Raw genomic sequence first — 20101 nt, 5'->3', positions numbered from 1 at the left:
GGGAGAAAATAACGGGAAAACCCGACCTTGTTTCCGCACGTTTCACCGTGTCATGACATGTGTTTAAAATAAATCAGTTATTGTCGATATCGAGAATTGATAATTGTTTCAACGTTTTCTCAAAAAGTAAAGCATTTCATGGAATAATTTTTCAAGGGAAGTCTATTACCATTACTATCTGTAAACCCTGTAAGTAACCTGTGAACTTATAATTTTTGTTCTGTTCAGAAAGTGTCAAATGGCTTTACAAGTACTAATTAAGACATTGTAAGAGAGCATGTCCCATTAATCTCTATGGGTACAGCACACTTTGTAGACAATACAATTGGAGGTTCTTTAAACAGACTTGCCGACATTTGAACACAATATTATTCAGGGTGTGGTATTGTTACACAGTTGGAAAGACCACCTGACTTGTCTTATCATGAGTTTAACGGCCCGACACAAAAACTGCTTGACTCGGGCAAGTTGTCCAGTGTACAATTCGATCACTGAACAGTGGTAATACAGAGAGTTTACATCCTCATCAATTATATTCATATAATGATTTGTTATAATGACAATCACAGTGATTTGGGGTGGAAAATATGACACAGATAATTATTTCGTGCTGCATTTTGAAAGAACTCAAACAAAATGCACCGAAATGCGCTGAGTGATTAATTCCCCTAAATTTCGACAAGGGGTTAATATACTGTTAAACCAACACTTGCATAATATTTCCCCTATAGCAATAGGCAATTTTTGGTTGAACAAGTACTTCATCGAACGCCTGATAAATGAAGCAATCAGTGTATGCATGCTCAATGACAAGCAGTTGTACACGTCCCCACACTTATAACTGTAAAAACATACCGTGCAAAAACTACCCAATCAAACCGTGGACGGTTGATGGGGGCACTCTTTGATTAAGGGGCAGAGTGGTGGTTATGCTCAAAATTAAAATCATACAACTTTCATGAACGGGATGGAAAGTCGAAATGAGTAAAACAGGTCACGAAAATAACTTTAGCCTGTACAACGTATTCTCGTGACATTGTTTTACTCATTTCTTTAAAGGCAGTGGACACTATTGGTAGTTGTCAAAGACCAGCCTTCACAGTTGGTGTATCTCAACATATGCATAAAATAACAAACCTGTGAAAATTTGAGCTCAATCGGTCATCGAAGTTGCGAGATAATAATGAAAGAAGAAAACACCATTGTCACACGAAGTTGTGCGCGTTTATGGTTGATTTCGAGACCTCAAGTTCTAAACTTGAGGTCTCGAAATCAAATTCTTGGAAAATTACTTCTTTCTCCAAAACTATGGCACTTCAGAGGGAGCCGTTTCTCACAATGTTTTATACCACCAACCTCTCCCCATTACTTGTCACCAAGAAAGGTTTTATGCTAATAATTATTTTGAGTAATTACCAAAAGTGTCCACTGCCTTTAAAACCACAGCACCTGAAGGCAGGTAATATTAGAAGGAAAGCTTTCTACTCCCAATAAAGTACACACATCCTTTAGAGTCGGAGCTAATGTGTATTCTCAAAGTAGGAACTGGTGAATACAAAAATTATGTGTGTTTTTTTGGTATTGTTTATACAGTCCCCACTCAGAAATCCAACTCTTAAAACATGTTTTATGCTTGATCGAGGTTTAATAATAAAAATCGACAATTTTCTCCAAGGACTAAAATTATATGGCGATCTGTACAGTCATGCTGCCTTGGGTACAAATTAGTTTAATAGCTCCAATTTATAGCAATTTATAGCCGACTCGTGTGTGTGCTAAATTGGGCTCTAGGCCGCCGTAAATGTTTTGTTCTCCATCCAACTCAATATTGTATAAACGTTAGCAATTTATAGCCGACTCGTTCGCGTGCTAAATTGGGCTCTAGGCCGCCGTAAATATCAATTTCGCAATTCAAACTCAATATTTAAAGGTATAGCCATCCACTCCGACTACCGGCTGTACACCAGGCTTAAAAAACACACATCCTGTCTTGACCTAGTTGGCAATTCTGAACAAAAACACTTCAGTTTTAAAGTTTGTTTCAGCTGCACATTTTTTCTTTCCTGCCTTAATCGGCCACTGAGATTGAAATAACCGCGGCACCCGGAAAGAGGACTGACACTTTATAATTGTTCCTCAAACTGGAAATAATAATAATATGTATATATTTTTTTCAAATTGAATGCAGAATGGTGTTGGCGAGAAATGAACTTCATTTTGTATTTTGCAATCTTATATATTACAATCCTTAATCCAAATTACGTAGAGTGATCAATTAAATTTTACTAAATGTTTTTACAGAGCAATTATTTCCTTTTCCCGACACCAGAGTGATCCTCTTAATGACGTCATACTCAGTCCATTTGGAGAGTTTGGGATGCTCCCGTTGCATTCAACAGATTTCCCCTTAAACTAATCTTCAACCACAATATATTTTGTTTACCCCTATTGCTTTCTAATGGGAATAAAAAAGAAATGAAGTTTGCTGTTTTAGTTTTTTGCAATTTGTATTTCCACTTGATATTATTGAATGCTTGGAACTCTTTAAGGTGGCAACCCAGCAAGGCAAACGTGTGTCGAGCCCCTATTGGTTGGCTGACTCGGCGCACCGTCACATCGCATGGCACACTTATCCACCTATTTAGAAGAGGTAGTTCCAATGCATATACCAGTGAATGAGTGCGGAGTGAGTGGTCAAGATGGCTTACTACGACGAATTGATGCTCGTGAAAAACCTCTCTATATTATTTCTCTTCGGAGTTCTCATGTGGCTTTGCCCGCTTTCCTCCTGTCGGTGCCCCAAGCTAACATGTAAGTGGTTTACACATCTAAATGAAGACTACGATAAGTACAGTTAATTTAAAGACACTGGACACTATTGGTAATTGTCAAAGACCAGTCTTCTCACTTGGTGTACCTCAACATGTGTGCATAAAATAACAAACCTGTGAAAATTTGAGCTCATTGGTCGTCCAAGTTGCGAGATATAACAATGAAAGAAAAAACAAGAGAGAACAAAAGATTCAAAAGATCTTAGCGCGTACTTGTCTGCCTGCACTCTAGAGGCGAGTTGCCTTATAATGAACGCCTTCAAATTCCTCTTTGGATAATAGATATAATTACTTTGCCATTGCCTATGTTGCCAAGTGTCAAAATAGGGTGTATGATGTTGATCCTTTCAATTTTATTACAACTAATGCTCACCATTCTGACACTCTTAAATGTCATCATACTTATGCTAGAACTGATGCTTTTAAAATTACTGTTTTTAACAGATTTCCTGTCTACTTTGACAGCTGGCAGGTCCACATTTAATTTTTAATTTTTTATTATTTTATATTTTGTTTAAATTATTGCTTGTCTTTTATTTCTGAGTTTCCTGGCTTGGCTGGTGGGTAATACGTATTCCAGCTCCTGTGGAGGGTGTGTTTTGTCTTGTTAATGCTCGTTATTGTCTCGAACCAAAAGGTCAGCCACTTTGAAAGTGACTTTTTGTCGCTATTGGCTTTCCCTGCCAGGGTTCTTGTTTTTGTTTTGTCTGTAGTGTTTTGTGTTCCACCCCCCACTGGAGGTGTTTCCTACGCAATCCTTATAATCTGCTCGCGGCCAGGCCAGGTTTCTCAGTTATTTGCTAGTGTTTTTACATATTATATATATTTTTTTCCCTCTTTTTATAACCATTGTATTGCTTTTTCTTGTAAATCTTTGATGTGCAATTTTTTAATACATGTGTGTGTTTTTCATGTTTGCTGGCAAATGAAATGAAATGAAATGAAACAACCTTGTCGCACAAAGTTGTGTACTTTCAGATGCTTGATGTCGCAACCTAAAATTCTAAATCTGAGGTCTAGAAAAAATCGTGAAAAATTACTTCTTTCTCGAAAACTACGTCACTTCAGAGGGAGCCGTTTCTCACAATCGTTTATACCATCAACCCCTCCCATTGTTACCAAGTAAGGTTTTATGCTCATAATTATTTAATTGAGTAATTACCAATAGGGTTACCTGCCTTTAAGGAACGAATTACTACCTACTTACTTTGGTGACCCTATTAAGCGATTTCGAATAGACATATATAGCCTATAGGTGAAGAAGAGATAAACCCCAGTAGATTACAGATCTAAATGTAGACTTCGGTATTATAAACAGTATTGTAGTACAAATTTAATATCTGGGCAAACTCAACATTAATAGAGCAAGCAAGAAGAATGTTCGTCGTTGGTTTCAATGACTGTTTTTATTTGCAATTTATGTCCGCTTATTGTTTATGATAAATCTTTCCTGTGTACTAGTTATTTTATTTTATCATTTTCCCATCTTTTATTTTCTTTGCTTCATTTTTTTAATCGTGATTTGCTATGAACTTAAGTAAAATGAAGAAAAAAATGAGAGCTCTACTCAAAGGAAAAAAGGGTAAGTAATAAGTTGATTACAATTTGGTTTTGGTACGCTATAACAAACAACAAAACCAACATAAACAGCTCAATGATCTATGATCATCCGCTTCCCAATGCTTATTGTGTTATGAATGTTTTTGACGTTGTGTCAACTTTTCAGTTCTTAATCTTCAAGGAATGAACGCAAGCCAGGTGTCAACTTGGCAACAGGATGGAGTTGACCTTACAGCAGATCTAGCTATAGACGGTGATACAAGAGCTACAGTGAAGTTCTTCACTTGCTCTCATACACGTAAGTGCAAAACATTTTGCCATAAATTATTCGGTACAAGTTATGAAACTGACGATAACACAAAAATCGAACATTCGTTATTTAATGGTAAGAGGCATTGCATGGTGACCTGAGGTATCAATATAATATATCTGGTTTGCGGTAACACCATGTGTGTATCTTCTTTAGTATCTACTGACGTCTTGAAAATAAAATAAGAGAACACTCACGAGATAAGAGAAAGTATTCACTTGATTAACAAAAATGTGTTAGTTTTGCGCTAACCACGAAGTGTGGACGCAAGAACAAAATACGTAAAAATACGTCCACACAGTTTTATTTACAGTGTTGGGGAATAATTTTCCTTAAACAAAGTGTAAAACAAAAAGGAATGTCCACACCGTGACTGCAACACACAGATGCAAAGTGTGTGCTACTGACGTCACACTTCGAGGCTCGTGAACTACGGCAGAGATCTGCCTTTTAATCTACTTTCATATTAACCTTTTACCTCCAATATGACCATGACCTTCATGGTCATGTACATTTTCAGGTAATTTTGACGTGCATGAGAGTATATACGAAGCCAAAACCTGCGTATAGCCTACGTGTGTGCGTGTTCCCCCATAGAGCTCAGTATAGGTAGGGGAAAGGAGTCAAGAGAGGGCGCTGTCTGTTTTTGTTTACAAGAATTGCAGTATGGTGACATAATCTTGCGTGGAGGGCGAAATCCAGCCACACTGTCAAATAGTCGGCGGATTCAATTTTATAATAGGCTTGAAAGAAATAATTATTCTGCGGTTGATTTATTTCCACGCAACTTTCTCATTTTCTGTTATTGAAGGTCGTGTAAAAGATCATGATTTATAGAGTAGATATAGACAGATCAACGGCTCATTAAATAGGCCTTTGTCAAAATAAACAACACACGACCATCAGAACATTGAACATCGTCTAAATATAGGCTGCATCAATTTAAAAATGTTTTCCCTTTTCAGGTAACAATGTGCATCCCTGGTGGAAGGTCGACTTGGGAACCAATCATTGCCTCGGTCGTGTCACCCTTGTAAACAGAGACAGCATGTATTGTATGTTAATATTGTTTGTTATAACACCCCTTACCAATATTCTGCCTTTTCATTGGTTTAGAGCGCGTCACATGATATGTCACATCGGTTTGCAGTGCGCTAGTCCGAAGCACACGGCGTGCAGTACCCAGACGTCCGTTGCGTGTACGAGGATGATAAATTATGAGTCTGTAACCATTTCGGATTATACGACACTACATGCAGCACAGTAAAAGTTTTCGCACTCTGTATTCGCGTCGTCCGTGGATTGTAGCGTTCAGGTCTATAACTGAATAGTACAGTATTTATAATTGTTTGGGGTGTTATAAAACAAATATTGACTGCTTTTACTCGTGGAATGGTTGAAACTATGACTCCCTCGGTGATCCCCGGAGCGTTCTGTTTTCCCTCGGAGAACGCCCCGGGGATCACCTCGGGAGTCATAGTTTTAACCATGCACTCGAAGCAGTCAAAATTTGTGTATTATATCAAACTACATCTTTGAAATGTCATTTTACACAACGATCGAGTTTTACCTTGATGAAACAATCTAGTGTATTTTGGTTGAATGTTTGAGGGGACTGTTTTGTGAAACAGTTCTCCAATGTCACATCATGAATAAATACAAATTTAAACAACGAGTAATTATCGTTATCCTTTTAAACGTTATGAAACGCGTTACAATTTCAGCTTTTACGAAAGTATGACACAAACATCTAGCATTTCAGCCATTCTGTAAAAATGTTGTACTAAAATTTGTTTTGCAGTTAGACTTTATGTACACATTATTTTCCCTGACAGATGAGCGTTATAATGGCACCATCGTGAGAGCGGGTCTTGAGAGCGACCTTTTTAAAAATGCCGCGTGTGGGTTACCAGTGACTTGGGACCAAGCATCGATCCCTGGGGCACACATACCGATTTTGTGCGAGCCGCCCGTGATTGCCCGGTACGTCAGCGTGGACGACGATGAGCTTGGGGTTGAACCTAAAGATTCCTTAACCCTGTGTGAATTGATGGTCGAAGAGTACCCCATGAAATACTGCCTTCAGTCAACAAGTAAGTAAGAATTTGTTTATGCTACGCTAATTGCTTTTTGTTGTTATGTACTGTCAATTTTGAACCGTATATTGTTCCTTATACTTACTTCATTTCATTTTAAACTAGGATTTGAATGGCTTGCTTACTTTGATGACCAAACTGAGTGGTTTTAATATTAATATGTGTTAAAAAACTTAAAAGGAACACGTTGCCTTGGAGTTGGTCTATAAAAAGCGTTTGTAATCGTTTTTTATAAAATGGATATGGTTGGAAAGATGTTTTAAAAGAAGAAAAACAATGATCCACACAAGTTTGCCTCGAAATTGCGTGGTTTTCCCTTTACTGTGCGAACTAACACGGTCGGCCATTTATGTGAGTCAAAAATTTGACTCCCATAAATGGCCGACCGTGTTAGTCGACGAGGTAAAAGGAAAACCGTGCAATTTCGAGGCATGTTTGTGTGGATTATTGTATTCTACTTTTACATCTTTCTACCCATATGCATTTTATAAAAAACGGTTACGAACGCTTTTCAAAGACCAACTCGACCGATCCAAGGCAACGTGTTCCTATAATGGTACTTAATCTTTCCGGTTTGTTTATTTAAGTATATCAAATGTGCATTTTTTCTTCTTTTATTGTGTTTACTCGACCATTATTTTATTTTGTCTACAGCTGCAATAGCTCTGGGCCCTGCATTTGCTTCAGTACTCGAAGGGACATGTATTGCCAACCCACGCCCTCTGTCGGTCGTTGTCATGAAGTCACCCATGCATTGCTTCATGAGGTGCAAGATGATTAGCGGGTGTTGGTATTTCGACTACGTCATGACTTCTGGTCAGTGCAGGCTCTACGATGTTGAGGCTGGAGACTTGAAGACAGATGATCAGCCAGGCTGCTTGGTGTATGCAGTAGTCCGTGGCTAGATCGTACAACAAAGCCCCTTTTAACCTTTACCGCCCCCCCCCCCAAAAAAAGGTCGAAACAGGTCCAAACAGGTTGTGCTTTTATGATGTTATGCTGTTATACTGCTAAGATGTTATGATGCTATACACCTGCTGCTGCTATTGCGATGTAAAGCTGGTATGCACCCGATGTGAGCTGTTGCTATTAAGCTGTTATGCACTGTGCCAATAAGGTGTTATGCTGTTATGCTTTTATGATGTTATGCTGTTATACTGCTATGCTGTTATGATGTTATGCTATTATGCTGTAACGGACACCCTTTCATATCTAGCCCTGGCTGTCAAAATAAAAGGGTCAGGATTAAAACAGCGCCATCTAGTGTTCCAGTGTACAATGTAGCAAAGCGAACAAAAAACAAGAAAAAAAAACCACACACACGAAGTACGAAAAACTCAACCTAAAAAGGGGGTTAATGTAATTAATTGGATTTTTATAGCATTATGATGTTTAAACAAATTAAATCGGGACAAACTGTTGTTGATGCTTTATTCATTGACATGTTTCAATGGTGGGTCATACATCTTTTGTATGTATGTTTATTGAATACACTGTATATGAATTGGATCCTCAATGTGTTCCGAACAATAACATGTTCTGTTTCTATTTTGTTCTAAAAACTACATAATTTATGAAATTTATCCCAGAAAATTAATTTGAACTGAATAATGATACGAAGCCTTTATAGAAACATGTTAATCTGATAGTTTACCTCCATCATACTAATTAATTTGACCTTTTTACAAAATGGTTGGTTCTAAACCCACTGTTCGGTAATCCCTCTCTGCAAGGAACATGGACAATTAATAATGACATCATCATTTGCATAACTGCCTCACTAATTATATATGATGACCTCTATTTGTTAGTTTAATAAAGTTGAATGGTGTAATAAACAATCAAATTCGTGTGAATCCTGTGATTTATTTACTTTCATAGTACTTAACTCCTTGGCTTAAATTAGTGTCCGGTATTCTCTACATCTACCCTAGCTATTTTAAATGGGGCAAGTTTTGCATTCAATATGGTTTGACCTTTGAAGCAATTTCGACACACCGTGTACGTAGAGAGCATACCAGTATCAATTGTGAATAACTAGAATGCGTCTATAATCTAATCCAACGGTTTCTTGTTTTTATTTAACACAATTTTAAATAGTAATATTAAATGGGGCAAGTGTTAAATTCAATGTTGATGTTTTGGTACATGAAATAAGTTCCGGCACACATGCATGTAGAATAAATATGGTATCAATAACTAGGATGCATCTAGAATCTTATACAGCGGTTCCTTGCTTTGAACTAACCATTAAAGCCAGTGGACACTATTGGTAAATGTCAAAGACCAGTCATCTCACTTGCTGTATCTCAACATATGCATAAAATAACCAACCTGTGAAAATTTGAGCTCGATTGAAAGAACTATGAAAGAAAAAACACTCTTGTCACATGCAGTTGTGTGCCTTCAGATGCTTGATTTCGAAACCTCAAATTCTAAACTTGAGGTCTCGAAATCAAATTCGTGGAAAATTACTTCTTTCTCGAAAACTACTCCACTTCAGAGGGAGCCGTTTCTCACAATGTTTTATACTACCAACCTCCCCCCATTGCTCGTTACCAAGAAAGGTTTTATGCAAATTATTATTTTGAGTAATTACCAATAGTGTCCCCTGTCTTTAAGTTTGCTCGGGGCACAATATTAGGTAGTCATTTTATGTGTCAAGTGTTAGGTTCAATATTAATGCTTTGATCCATGAAGCAAGTTCCTGGGCACAGTGATTGGTAGAATGCATACTGACATCAATAACTAGGTTGCGTCAATTGCAAGCAATCACAAACACGAAAATTTAGTTAAAGGAACACGTTGCCTTGGATCGGTCGAGTTTGGTCTTTGAAAAGCGTTCTGTAACCGTTTGTTATAAAATGCATATGGGTAGAAAGATGTTGTAAAAGTAGAATACAATGATCTACACAAACATGCCTCGAAATTACGTGGTTTTCTTTTTACCTTGTCGACTAACACGGTCGGCCATTTATGGGCCGAACGTGTTAGTTCACGACGTAAAAAGAAAACCGTGCAATTTTGAGTGATACTTGTGTGGATCATTATATTCTACTTTTAAAACATCTTTCTAGCCATATGCATTTCATAACAAACGGTTTTAAACGCTTTTTATAGACCAACTCGTCCGATCCAAGGCAACGTGTTTCTTTAACAACGTTTCAAAGGGTTGATGAAAAATCAAACCTATTAAAAATCTGAATAGTTGAGGCGAGAAGTGTGTGCATCAAAGTGGAAATCACGTCCGGAATTTCCGGGGACAGAATCTCCTTCCACACCAGCACTGACAAACCATGACAGTTCGGTGTTTCACCGAAAGGCAGTGGACACTATTGGTAATTGTCAAAGACCAGTCTTCTCACTTGGTGTATCTCAACATGCATACAAAAAAACCTGTGAAAATTTGAGCTCAAATTGGTCGTCGAAGTTGCGAGATAATAACGAGAGAAAAAACACCCTTGTCACGCGAAGTTGTGTGCTTTTAGATGGTTGATTTCGAGACCTCAAATTCTAAATCTGAGGTCTCGAAATCAAATTTGTGGAAAATTACTTCTTTCTCGAAAACTATGTCACTTCAGAGGTAGCCGTTTCTCACAATGCTTTATACTACCAACCTCTCCCTATTACTCGTCACCAAATAAAGTTTTATGCTTATAATTATTTTGAGTAATTACCAATATTGTCCACTGCCTTTAAGGTGTGTTTGGCTATAGACAAACACGAGTAGGCTGTTTTCCGCCATATACGTGTTATGCACTGACGTCACTCAAACCATGATATAAGCTTGCATGGAACAACTTTGCCGCTATTTGTCATTGTCTAGTGAAGTGTCTACATATACCAATAGGCTGGATTGTCAAGATGGCTCATTTCGAGGGAATGTTGCTGGAGAAAAACCTGTTGTTGTTTCTTTTTGGAATTCTTGTGTGGTTTTGCCCGCTATCGTCCTGCCGTTGCCTCAACCATCTCACAGGTTAGTGTTTTTAACCACTACAACTCAATCATTAGTCTAGATTGAAATATTGTCAGCAGGGTTCATTATTTATGGAGCAAATCTTAAGCAGGAATAAGTAGATTTTAAAAATTTTACTATTTACTCTTAGTTTTTATCATTAACAGAGACATTGCTAGCAACAGTATCAGCGAGCTTCCAGAGGAAATATTCTTTGGGTTATACAATCTCAAGAAGATGTAAGTATGATTTCAATTTTGATGATTGTTTTTTAGTGTTTTGTTTTTGGTTTTGTTTTTCAAGGTGAACATGAATGAGGACACAATACTAATATTTTTCTGCTAGCCACCAAGGGAGTTAAAATGATTGTTTCTTGCATTATAAATGTGAGCAGTTACAAGTTAATTTTCAGTAATGTTTGTTTTAAAATTAGTTTCTGGTCTCGTTTTATTTGTTCAATTTTAGTCTAAAATTAAAATGCAAAACACTACAGTTTTGTTACTTATTAATTTAATGTGTCAGTGGCAGAGCGGTAAAGCGCAAGGTCTTGTGTGTCTAATCAACAAAGTGTGGGTTACAGTCCTGTCTTAACACTGGTGTCCTTATCCATAATTGCTTCATCCTTCAGATGGGACTTGGTAGGAAGTTTTAGAACTTGTTTGCAGTGGACTTGCAAGAATAAAATACATTTATCGCTAAGAGTAGGGGTTTGCCTTGTTGTTTCTGGCAGTGGCTGCTAAGTGCAACACATCACCTTGCAAACCCTTATAATAATAATAATAATAATGATAGTGGCACTTTATCATGCGCCATGCGGTGCAACATAATCGGGTATCATAATTCAAAAGTCTCAAAACATGATTTATAGGGGGTCATGGCCGAGTAGTTAAGAGCATCAAATTCAGGTTCTGGTGATGAAGTCATCAGAGTGTGTGTTTTGAATCTGGGTCAAGGCACTCGTGTCCTAGCAATCACTGTAAAGCATCTTGCTCGGTACCTCAGAGGGTAGAGGTTTATAGTGTGTTTCAAAAAGCCTTTGGAGCTTAAGGGCCCTGCATACTCCCCCACAGGGAGCTGAGAGAGGTTAAAGAAATGTTCTTGGCCAGGGCACTAAAATGTAATGTGCTTTGTTACGTACATTATAAAGCACTGTATAATAATTAGTTACCTTAATAGTATTTAAAAAGTTACTTTCTTGCGCCCTGAACACTTTATTGGTGAACACTGTGAGCTGTATAAAACTCCAATATTATTATGACTTTTACTTTTATTGTCCTACAGTGTCCTTCAATATAACAATCTCTCATACTTCAGGGATGGTTTCCTAACTAACTTCACTCGTCTTGAAGGAATGTAAGTTTGTTCACATCTAAACTTACTTTTTCAATCAGTAACTTTCGCCTGGCTTGGCCTGCACATTTTTGTGACCGGCTTTTCTTTGCGGGACTTTCTTTGCTAAATGCTACAAGCTTTGTCTAGTCATGGTTTTCCTCTTGCTTTTTGATTGCATTCCCATTGTTGTTTTTTTCCTGTCATTCTCTGAGCGCTTTTTAACTTTAGGAAAAGGCTCTATAGTAAATGGTGTTATTATTATGATCATTATCAGTATCATTACTAACAACAATACCTTTCAATCTTAGAGCGAAAAATAAGTTAGTCCCAATACTAATGGAACATTAGTATAGGTATATTACATCTCTTACATTATTCTCTTTTCACCATGTAAAATGTCAAGTGCCAGCAAATATTATGTTATTATTATTTTGAAAAAATCAAACATTTAAATTCGATAATTCTTTCTTATCCTAGTTATAGCAAGAACAATAGCATCAGAGTCATACAGCCAAATCTCTTCCACGGATTGATCAATCTCAATTGTATGTAAGTAGCACACTCACTTTTCCTAACATTGCAGAAATTTAATGGAGTTATCATACTTTTAAAGTAGCACAGAGTTCTTGTGTTAGTAGTACAGATGCCTACTTCATTTTGTAGTATCAAATAAATTTTGGTTGGTATTTCATATTTGGGATCAAAACAAAGTATGACAACTTATGGTTTCAGATACAGATGGTCTACTGTGGACATTTGTTTGAATGGACCTGCTAAATTCGCTCTAGTTTTGGAAATATTAAGAATTTTCTGTCCTCACTATAAAATTTGGCATCATTTTGCCAAAAAAAAAAATCGCCAATACTTTGGGAAATATTACATCTTTGATAATTGTTGTATTTGTGAGAAAATTTTGATTCTAGGGTAGAATTTGATGCAAAATATTGTTTCACAGACTTGTTTACAATAGTGTGTCAATGAACACCGGGAAAAACAAGAGAACATCCTGACAATTTTGAACTGTCAAACAGGTCTTATTTTGAATTGTTCTTGTTGTCAAATATTGTTGTTCTACTTCAATGTTAACATTATCTCAATTTAGCCTTTGGCTACAAGATTTAAGAATTCCGCACAAGAGCAATAAATTTGAATAATTCAGTTTTGTTAATTCTGTTTCTCTTTTTTTTTTCAGTGATCTTCGGAACAACTTGTTGAAGGAAATTCCTGAAGATTCATTGCAAGATAACAAATTGCTTGCTCAGCTGTAAGTTTACCCAGCTCCAAAATGAATTATGCCGTTATAATTAAAAGAAATTAAATGTCAAGTGTAAACCACACAGAAACTGACTGGGTAAATTTTAAATATTTTTAGTTTGAACAAAGACAAAGTTAATGATAAATTGAAAGAAAATTTTGTTTTTGTAGGTATTATATTTTTGATTTTTGTTTTCCTTTATTCAGATATCTTGCTGGAAACAACATTTCAAGTCTGGATCCCAAACTTCTAGATGGGCTCTCTGTACTTGATAAACTGTAAGAACCATAACTTTTGAATAGAACATCTCTGCATGGTTTGTAAGTCATCGCTGTTGTTGGTGTTTTGGTTTTTTGGTTTTTATTTGGGGGTGGGGGGGGGGGGGGGGGACAACAATAGGTATTGTAATATACTCAATGTCATTAGCGGTCATTGCCTTACAAATGCAAGGTTTGTGACACATTTAGAAAATACCTTTTGATGTCTGAAATTGCCTACACAATGGCAACAATATTTAAAAAATTTGTTTTCACTTTAAAGGGAGAGTGTTTTTTTTGTTATTGTTCCACAAGTTGATACTTGGTTAAGAGCACTGGAGAACTGTTGAAATTATAAAAACATTGCTTGAAATGACCCCTTTTGAGCACTAGTTTCGGAGAAAGGGTTAAAATTACACCCAAACATTGGAATCTGAGAAAGGCTTCAGTCATAAAGCCTATCTCCGGCATCTGAAAGCACACAAATTTGTGCAACAATTTGTGCATATTATGTTTGGATACACCAAGTGAGAATGCTTGAGAGAAACCTGACTATTGGTCTCAATTTAATTTTCTCGTATTATTCAGGGCACTTGAGGACAACAGAATCAAATCTCTTCATCCGGACAGTTCAGAGATCTCAGCAGTTTAAAACAGTTTGTAAGTCTGAAGAACGCTCCTTTTCAGGATTTTCCTCAAACTGGTGAAAATTAATTACTCCTTTTGACTGTTGAATAAAGGAATCAATGTGTGGTGAAGAGGTTTTCAACTAGTTGTTTAATCCCAACGAGGCCTGGTTCTTGATCATTTTTACCGAGACGAAGTCGAGGTAAATTATCAAGAACCAGGCCTCTGCTGGTTTAAACCACTAGTTGAAAACCGATTCAACACACTTTGATTCCCATTCATAAGTACTTTTTCGGTCAAAAAACATCAACACTTTTGGTCAAGAAGTAAAATAATGCAAAATTATAATTGTTCAATGATTTCTTTCAACACAACACCCCTCCAGCTATGAAATGGTAAGGCCCTCCGCCGCCCTCGGGTAAACAACTCCTTATAAGGGAATGTTGTGTGCGCCGCGCGTATTGCGTGATGTGGCACGACTGTCCCGGCCGTTGCTCTCGACTAATAGGAATAGGAATGAAGAACTGTCTTATTAGCACAGGTGCAAGCTCGCGTGTCACGCCCATGTTTCAACACTTTTTACCGGTCATAAACAAAGGTTTATCCACACCCACTTGACGCGCCTCTCCACCAATAAGAATAGCGAAACTGTCCGAGGTATTTATGAATGCTGATATAACATAGCATTCATTTTCAAATTGCAATGAATGAGTTGGGTGTTAAAATGCAGTTTTTTTTTTTAAATTGCCTGAGAAAACCTAATGAGATTATTGAGATTGAAGTCTCCTGTATAAAGCCATACAGATCTATTGTTTAACCTAAGCTTACTGTTCATCTGTCTACACAGGTACTTGTCCAACAACGAACTCTCTGGGTTAAAGAATGGAACTTTTCTTGGACTACAATCTCTCAGTGACCTGTAAGTAGATCAACTCCTCTATCAATGCAAAGGTTGTGGGTTCAAATCCAGCCTTAGTGACTTGCCTTTGAAATGTCTTTCTTCACAGAACTTGGGAAAGTACTGACACAATGCTTAATACACATTGGTGTAAGAATGAAAGCAAGTTATATTTTTGTTTATCCCTAATGCAAAAGCAACATCTATTAGATAAACTTAGATCAGGAACTTAGAAACTAGTAGATCAACATCGTGACAACATTTTTAATCCCTCATATTTTGCATCAGGCCAATCTTACTAAAACACTTGACTGCTTTAAAAGGCATTTTTAAACCTGTGGCTTTTGGAACTGGTCACATTTTTAAAATCCTGTATAAATGTAGTTGTATACACACTCAAATTAATCTTTGAACCATTTCATTTCAAAAAGTACTGGTCGCGTTTTCAATTTCAACATACAAACAATTATATGATGTTTTCCTCTATCTCATGGGGTGTTTTTTGAGTATGTGGAGGTGTCTCACCCCCACACTTTTTAATTAGGCCACTGTTTCTGGTTTACTGTTGTTACAAGTTGTAAGTGACATTTTTGTTTCAAATCCTACGATCTCTTAACGACAATGAAATTGCAGAGATCGAACCCGGTACATTTCAGGGTCTGGAGAATCTGGTGACGCTGTAAGTATCATGTAATAATTGAGTTTACTTTAAAAGTTTCCAAGAAAATACACTCAGAATTTTGTCATAATTACCAGCAACCTCAGACGGAGATTTTCATGTGCCTTCCAGCCTACGGGAATGGGGGTGCTGTGGGGCGAGGGTGCTGTGGGTGATGCAGTACCTTCAACTTGTTGGGATTAGGGGGCTGGAATACTGGACTCAAAGTACCCCCTATAGTTTTGAAACAAATAAAGGTATGTTCTATAATGGTTTTTTTTGTTTAGGTGGTGTTTTTTTAAGATAGGGGGGAAAATGGTGGGAATTGATTTAGTTTAAAAATGTGTTCTTTATTTTCACACATTTCTTACTTCACTCAAAAGAAATCTCTGAAAAAAATAGCAGCACATTACAAAAACAAACAATTGTTGGGTTCCCAGCTTTTTTCTGTTGAAAAACTTCTCGTGGTTATAAATGAATTATTACTAACAGTCATTGTGTATGTTTTTTTCTTCTACCTAGTGATCTGAGTAATAATACAATCACTGTTCTTGAGGAGGGTGCTTTCCAAGGGCTTTCCAGTTTGGACTATTTGTGAGTAAAACCTGTTTTTGTGTCTTCTTTCTTAATTACATACATTTTGGGGTGTTCTGGCCATAAAATGGATTAGAACACTGGACTCAAGCTCTGGTGTTTTTAACAATCGGAGTGTGGGTTTGAGTCCTGGCTGTGACACTTGTGTCCTTGAGCAAGACACTGTATGTCCTTCAGATGGGACATAAAGATGTATAGGTCCTGGGGTGTTTTGTATAATGCACTTCAAAGAACCAAGTGCACTTTTTAGCACTTCAAAGAAAAGGGATTTGAACCTGTGACCTACTGATTAATTTGACTGTGTTTCGAGAGATTCTGTCCCTCAATATGGTAAAGTGTTTAAAAAGTTTTGTCTTATAGCGCCCTCTTTTGAATCGAACTTCCTTCAGCTCATGATAATTCACCATCAAGGGGATACACACTGTTGGATAAAAAAATCATACATTCATAATGTTATGTAAAAGTGACTGTCAAAACAAATAAAAGAATAAAAGAATAAAGAAGTAGCCGGTACACATTATTTTTTGCTCACCAGTGGCGAGTTATATTGTTAAATTTGGTTCTGTACTTTATAAATATTTCATGATTTTATCCCTCAGTGTAGTAAACCAAAAGGAAACCTGAAAATTAGCTAGAACAGGATTTGAACCACTGACCGGTTTAGCAATTTAAAGTATGATTTCTCAAGGTACACTTACATAATTGTTCTGTAAATTTCAAATATTTTCGTTATACAGGTATTTATCTGGCAATCCCCTTCAGAAGATCCACCCTTCTGTATTTGACATCTTCAAGCATCTTAAAGTTCTGTGAGTTTGAATCACTTTTTATTTTGTTTGTTTGAGGGGGACCAAAAGGGCCAACATTTTGGGGAAAGGACATTTCTGTGTAGGAATGACCGGCGGGATGCATTTTGCTTTTTTGGTAGTGGATACGAAACAGAAACTTTAATGATAATTAACGAGCTCTTAATTGGTAATTTTTGATATTTTAAAACTATTTTTGTATTTGCGCACATTATATTTGTTTAGGGCAGATTATTATATTCTAAAAAATGGCAAACCAAGTGTGCTAAAAGGGGCTTCCAAGAGAAAACTATACACAGTTTGTTCGATTATAATTTATAGTAATCTGTTTCTTTTTAAGTTTACTTAAAAACTAATGTAGGAATGACTGGTAGGGTGCACTTTGCTTTTTTATACTTGTATAATTTGAATTCAAATTTTGAACATCGTTTGTTTTCATTTTGTTTTCCTTTCCTTTTAAGTTAAGTTGTGACACGATGAGGAAAATTATATTCATTTGAAAAGCACAAGACTGTGGGTCTTGTCCGGTCAGGAGTTTACTGGCCTGATATTAAAATTACCGACCTCTGGCTTGTGGTCCATAGGATAAATTTCAAGTACTGGGGTCGATTTCACAAAGGTAGTCCTAACTTAAAATAGTCCTAGGACTCTAATTTAAAATAGTCCTAGGACTCTTTAGGAGTCATTAAAAGCTTAAGGCTAGTCCTAAGTTTGCAAGTAGCTCGTCCTAGATCGCGATAAGATTAGTCTTAACTATTATTAGTGCTTTGGAGTCAGTCTTGATTATTTTATGTTTCGTATCTTTTAGTAAGACCAACGATCATGCAGTGTGCTGCTTCATTGATTCTTCTACCACCGTATGTGATGTAATCTCAGAGGAACTCCGTCCACCTTATTTGACATGTGAAGACCAGCGCTTACTGTCACAGGACGTCATGAAAGCCTTCATTTGGGTGCAGGTAACTTAAAGGCACTGGTCACTTTTGGTAATTGTCAAAGACCAGTAATCTCACTTGGTGTATTCCCAACATATTATGCATAAAAAAACAAATCTGTAAACAAAAATTGAACGAATTGGTCATCGAAGTTGCAAGAGAATGGTGAAAGAAAAAATATCCTTGTTGCACAAATTTGTGTCCTTTCAAATGCCTTATAAAAGGCTTCAGCCGTCGGTTTCACCAAACTCTTTCTAACTTAGGATCTTTGGGACGAGTTAAGTTCTGTAATCTTAGACATTAGGACGCATTGAACCTATCCTAAGGTTTAGGACAAGTTACTCGTCCTAACTTGAGATAGGATTAATCCTAGCGTTTCGTGAAATCGGCTGCAGGTCTTAATTAAGTCTTTTATATATTGATTAAGACTATGTTACTTTAGAGGGAGCTGTTCTCACAATGTTTGTACTATCAACATCTCAATCTCCATTACTTGTTACCGAGTAAGGTTTTTATGCTAAAATTATTTTGAGTAATTACTAATTACTCTTAATTGTATCGATTCCTTTCTTTTTTCGTAGGTGGTCCTGGCAATCACTGGTAACTTCCTAGTGCTAGTATGGAGAGGAAGTAAACTACAAGGCTCTAAGAATAAAACTCAAATGCTTCTGATCTTAAACCTGGCTGCTTCGGACCTCCTGATGGGCCTCTACCTTCTCATAATCGCTGCGGCAGATCTGCACTACGGGAACAACTTCCTGCTGCAGACTGCCTCCTGGCGCTCAAGCATCATGTGCAAAATCGCCGGGGTGATTAGTCTGGTCTCTAGCGAAGCCTCCGTGTTCTTGGTCACTCTCATCAGCTTCGATCGCTTCATGGGTGTGGTGTTCTTCATGAGTCGCTTCCGTCTGACTACCAGGGTGACCGTCAGAGTCTTGGCCGTGTTGTGGCTTGTTGCGGTCGGTGTCAGTGCCACGGCTAGCGCTCTGTCTGCTACAAATGGCAACTTCTATGAGTTATCCAATGTATGCCTGGGGCTACCTCTGTCCACGAAACCGGCAAACTATACGATTACCGTCACAAATGAGGAGTCCGCTGAAGGAGGTGTGCTGGTCACTAAGGTAGATACTTCGGGCAATAAACCGGCTTGGATCTTCCCGATTGTTGTCTTCCTCGGCGTCAATCTCTTGAGCTTCATCCTCATCTTGATCTTCTATGTCTTCATCTTCATCTTTTCCAAGACGTCAGCTAAGAAGTCACAGCGGCCCGAGGATAAGGAGAAAGAGTTGAAACTGGCCTGTAGGATGTTGTTCATTGTGGGAACCGACTTTGCTTGTTGGGTACCGGTGATAATTATGGGGATCCTAGCTCAGTCCGGACTGGTAGAAATTCATCAAGTAAGTGATTCATTTATATATATATTTTTTTTTAAATTGATAACTACTTTAAATGGAAAGACTGCACTTAAGAAACAAAGTCTTTTTATACATATTAGCCAAGACAAAAAAAACCTGATGGTCCATGTGAGACTAACTTGCCAACTCTTGTAATTTCTACTTTGCTTTTCTAAATTTCTTCTCTGTATTTCTTGCTTCAGACGATGTATGCGTGGACAGTGATCCTCATTTTACCCATTAACTCCGCTATCAACCCATGGCTGTATACCTTGTCATATACCAGCCCGTCTACTTGGAGAAAGCTATGTACAAGGATTAGGGGAAGAAGGGATTCCAGTCAAACTCTGTCCACTGATTTACAAATGAGGAAGTAGGGGAACCTTTTTAGGAGAACCCAGACAGGAGTTCACAGGGAAACTTTTAAAATTGGGGTCACACGAACGCATTTTGATTGCGCGCGGGCGCCCTGTTTCTCGCCAAGTTCACATAAATCGTGCGTTGTTTACACAAAGACTCCAACGCGCAATGTCAAACCGGATGTCGCACGACGTATATACTCGAGGCATATGCAGAGCAGTGACTGACTCTAA

General features: G+C 37.4%; 1 protein-coding gene across 1 annotated transcript; it reads left to right on the top strand.

Annotated features, from left to right (window-relative positions):
- Window positions 1-2699: 2699 nt before the first annotated feature.
- Window positions 2700-20071, top strand: LOC117296711 (relaxin receptor 2-like). The gene is made up of 17 exons (XM_033779753.1): window positions 2700-2811; window positions 4558-4689; window positions 5667-5756; window positions 6537-6794; window positions 7452-7680; window positions 10920-10991; window positions 12034-12105; window positions 12562-12633; window positions 13277-13348; window positions 13546-13617; window positions 15071-15145; window positions 15732-15800; window positions 16302-16373; window positions 17111-17182; window positions 17988-18138; window positions 18696-19511; window positions 19712-20071. The coding sequence occupies exons 1-17, from the start codon at window positions 2700-2702 to the stop codon at window positions 19883-19885; spliced, it is 2610 nt and encodes an 869-aa protein (XP_033635644.1). The 3' UTR covers window positions 19886-20071.
- The last annotated feature ends 30 nt before the right edge of the window (window positions 20072-20101 follow it).

This window comes from Asterias rubens, chromosome 11, assembly GCF_902459465.1.
Source record: "Asterias rubens chromosome 11, eAstRub1.3, whole genome shotgun sequence".
NCBI lineage: Eukaryota > Metazoa > Echinodermata > Asteroidea > Forcipulatida > Asteriidae > Asterias > Asterias rubens.
Note: the sequence above shows the minus strand (reverse complement) of the source record. Positions and strands in the feature narration are given on the sequence as shown.

Coding starts and splice junctions, on each gene's coding strand:
- LOC117296711 (XM_033779753.1), top strand. CDS start 2,700: ATGGCTTACTACGACGAATTGATGCTCGTGAAAAACCTCTCTATATTA. Junction 10,992..12,033: donor TTATACAATCTCAAGAAGAT/GTAAGTATGATT, acceptor ATTGTCCTACAG/TGTCCTTCAATATAACAATC. Junction 17,183..17,987: donor TTCAAGCATCTTAAAGTTCT/GTGAGTTTGAAT, acceptor CGTATCTTTTAG/TAAGACCAACGATCATGCAG.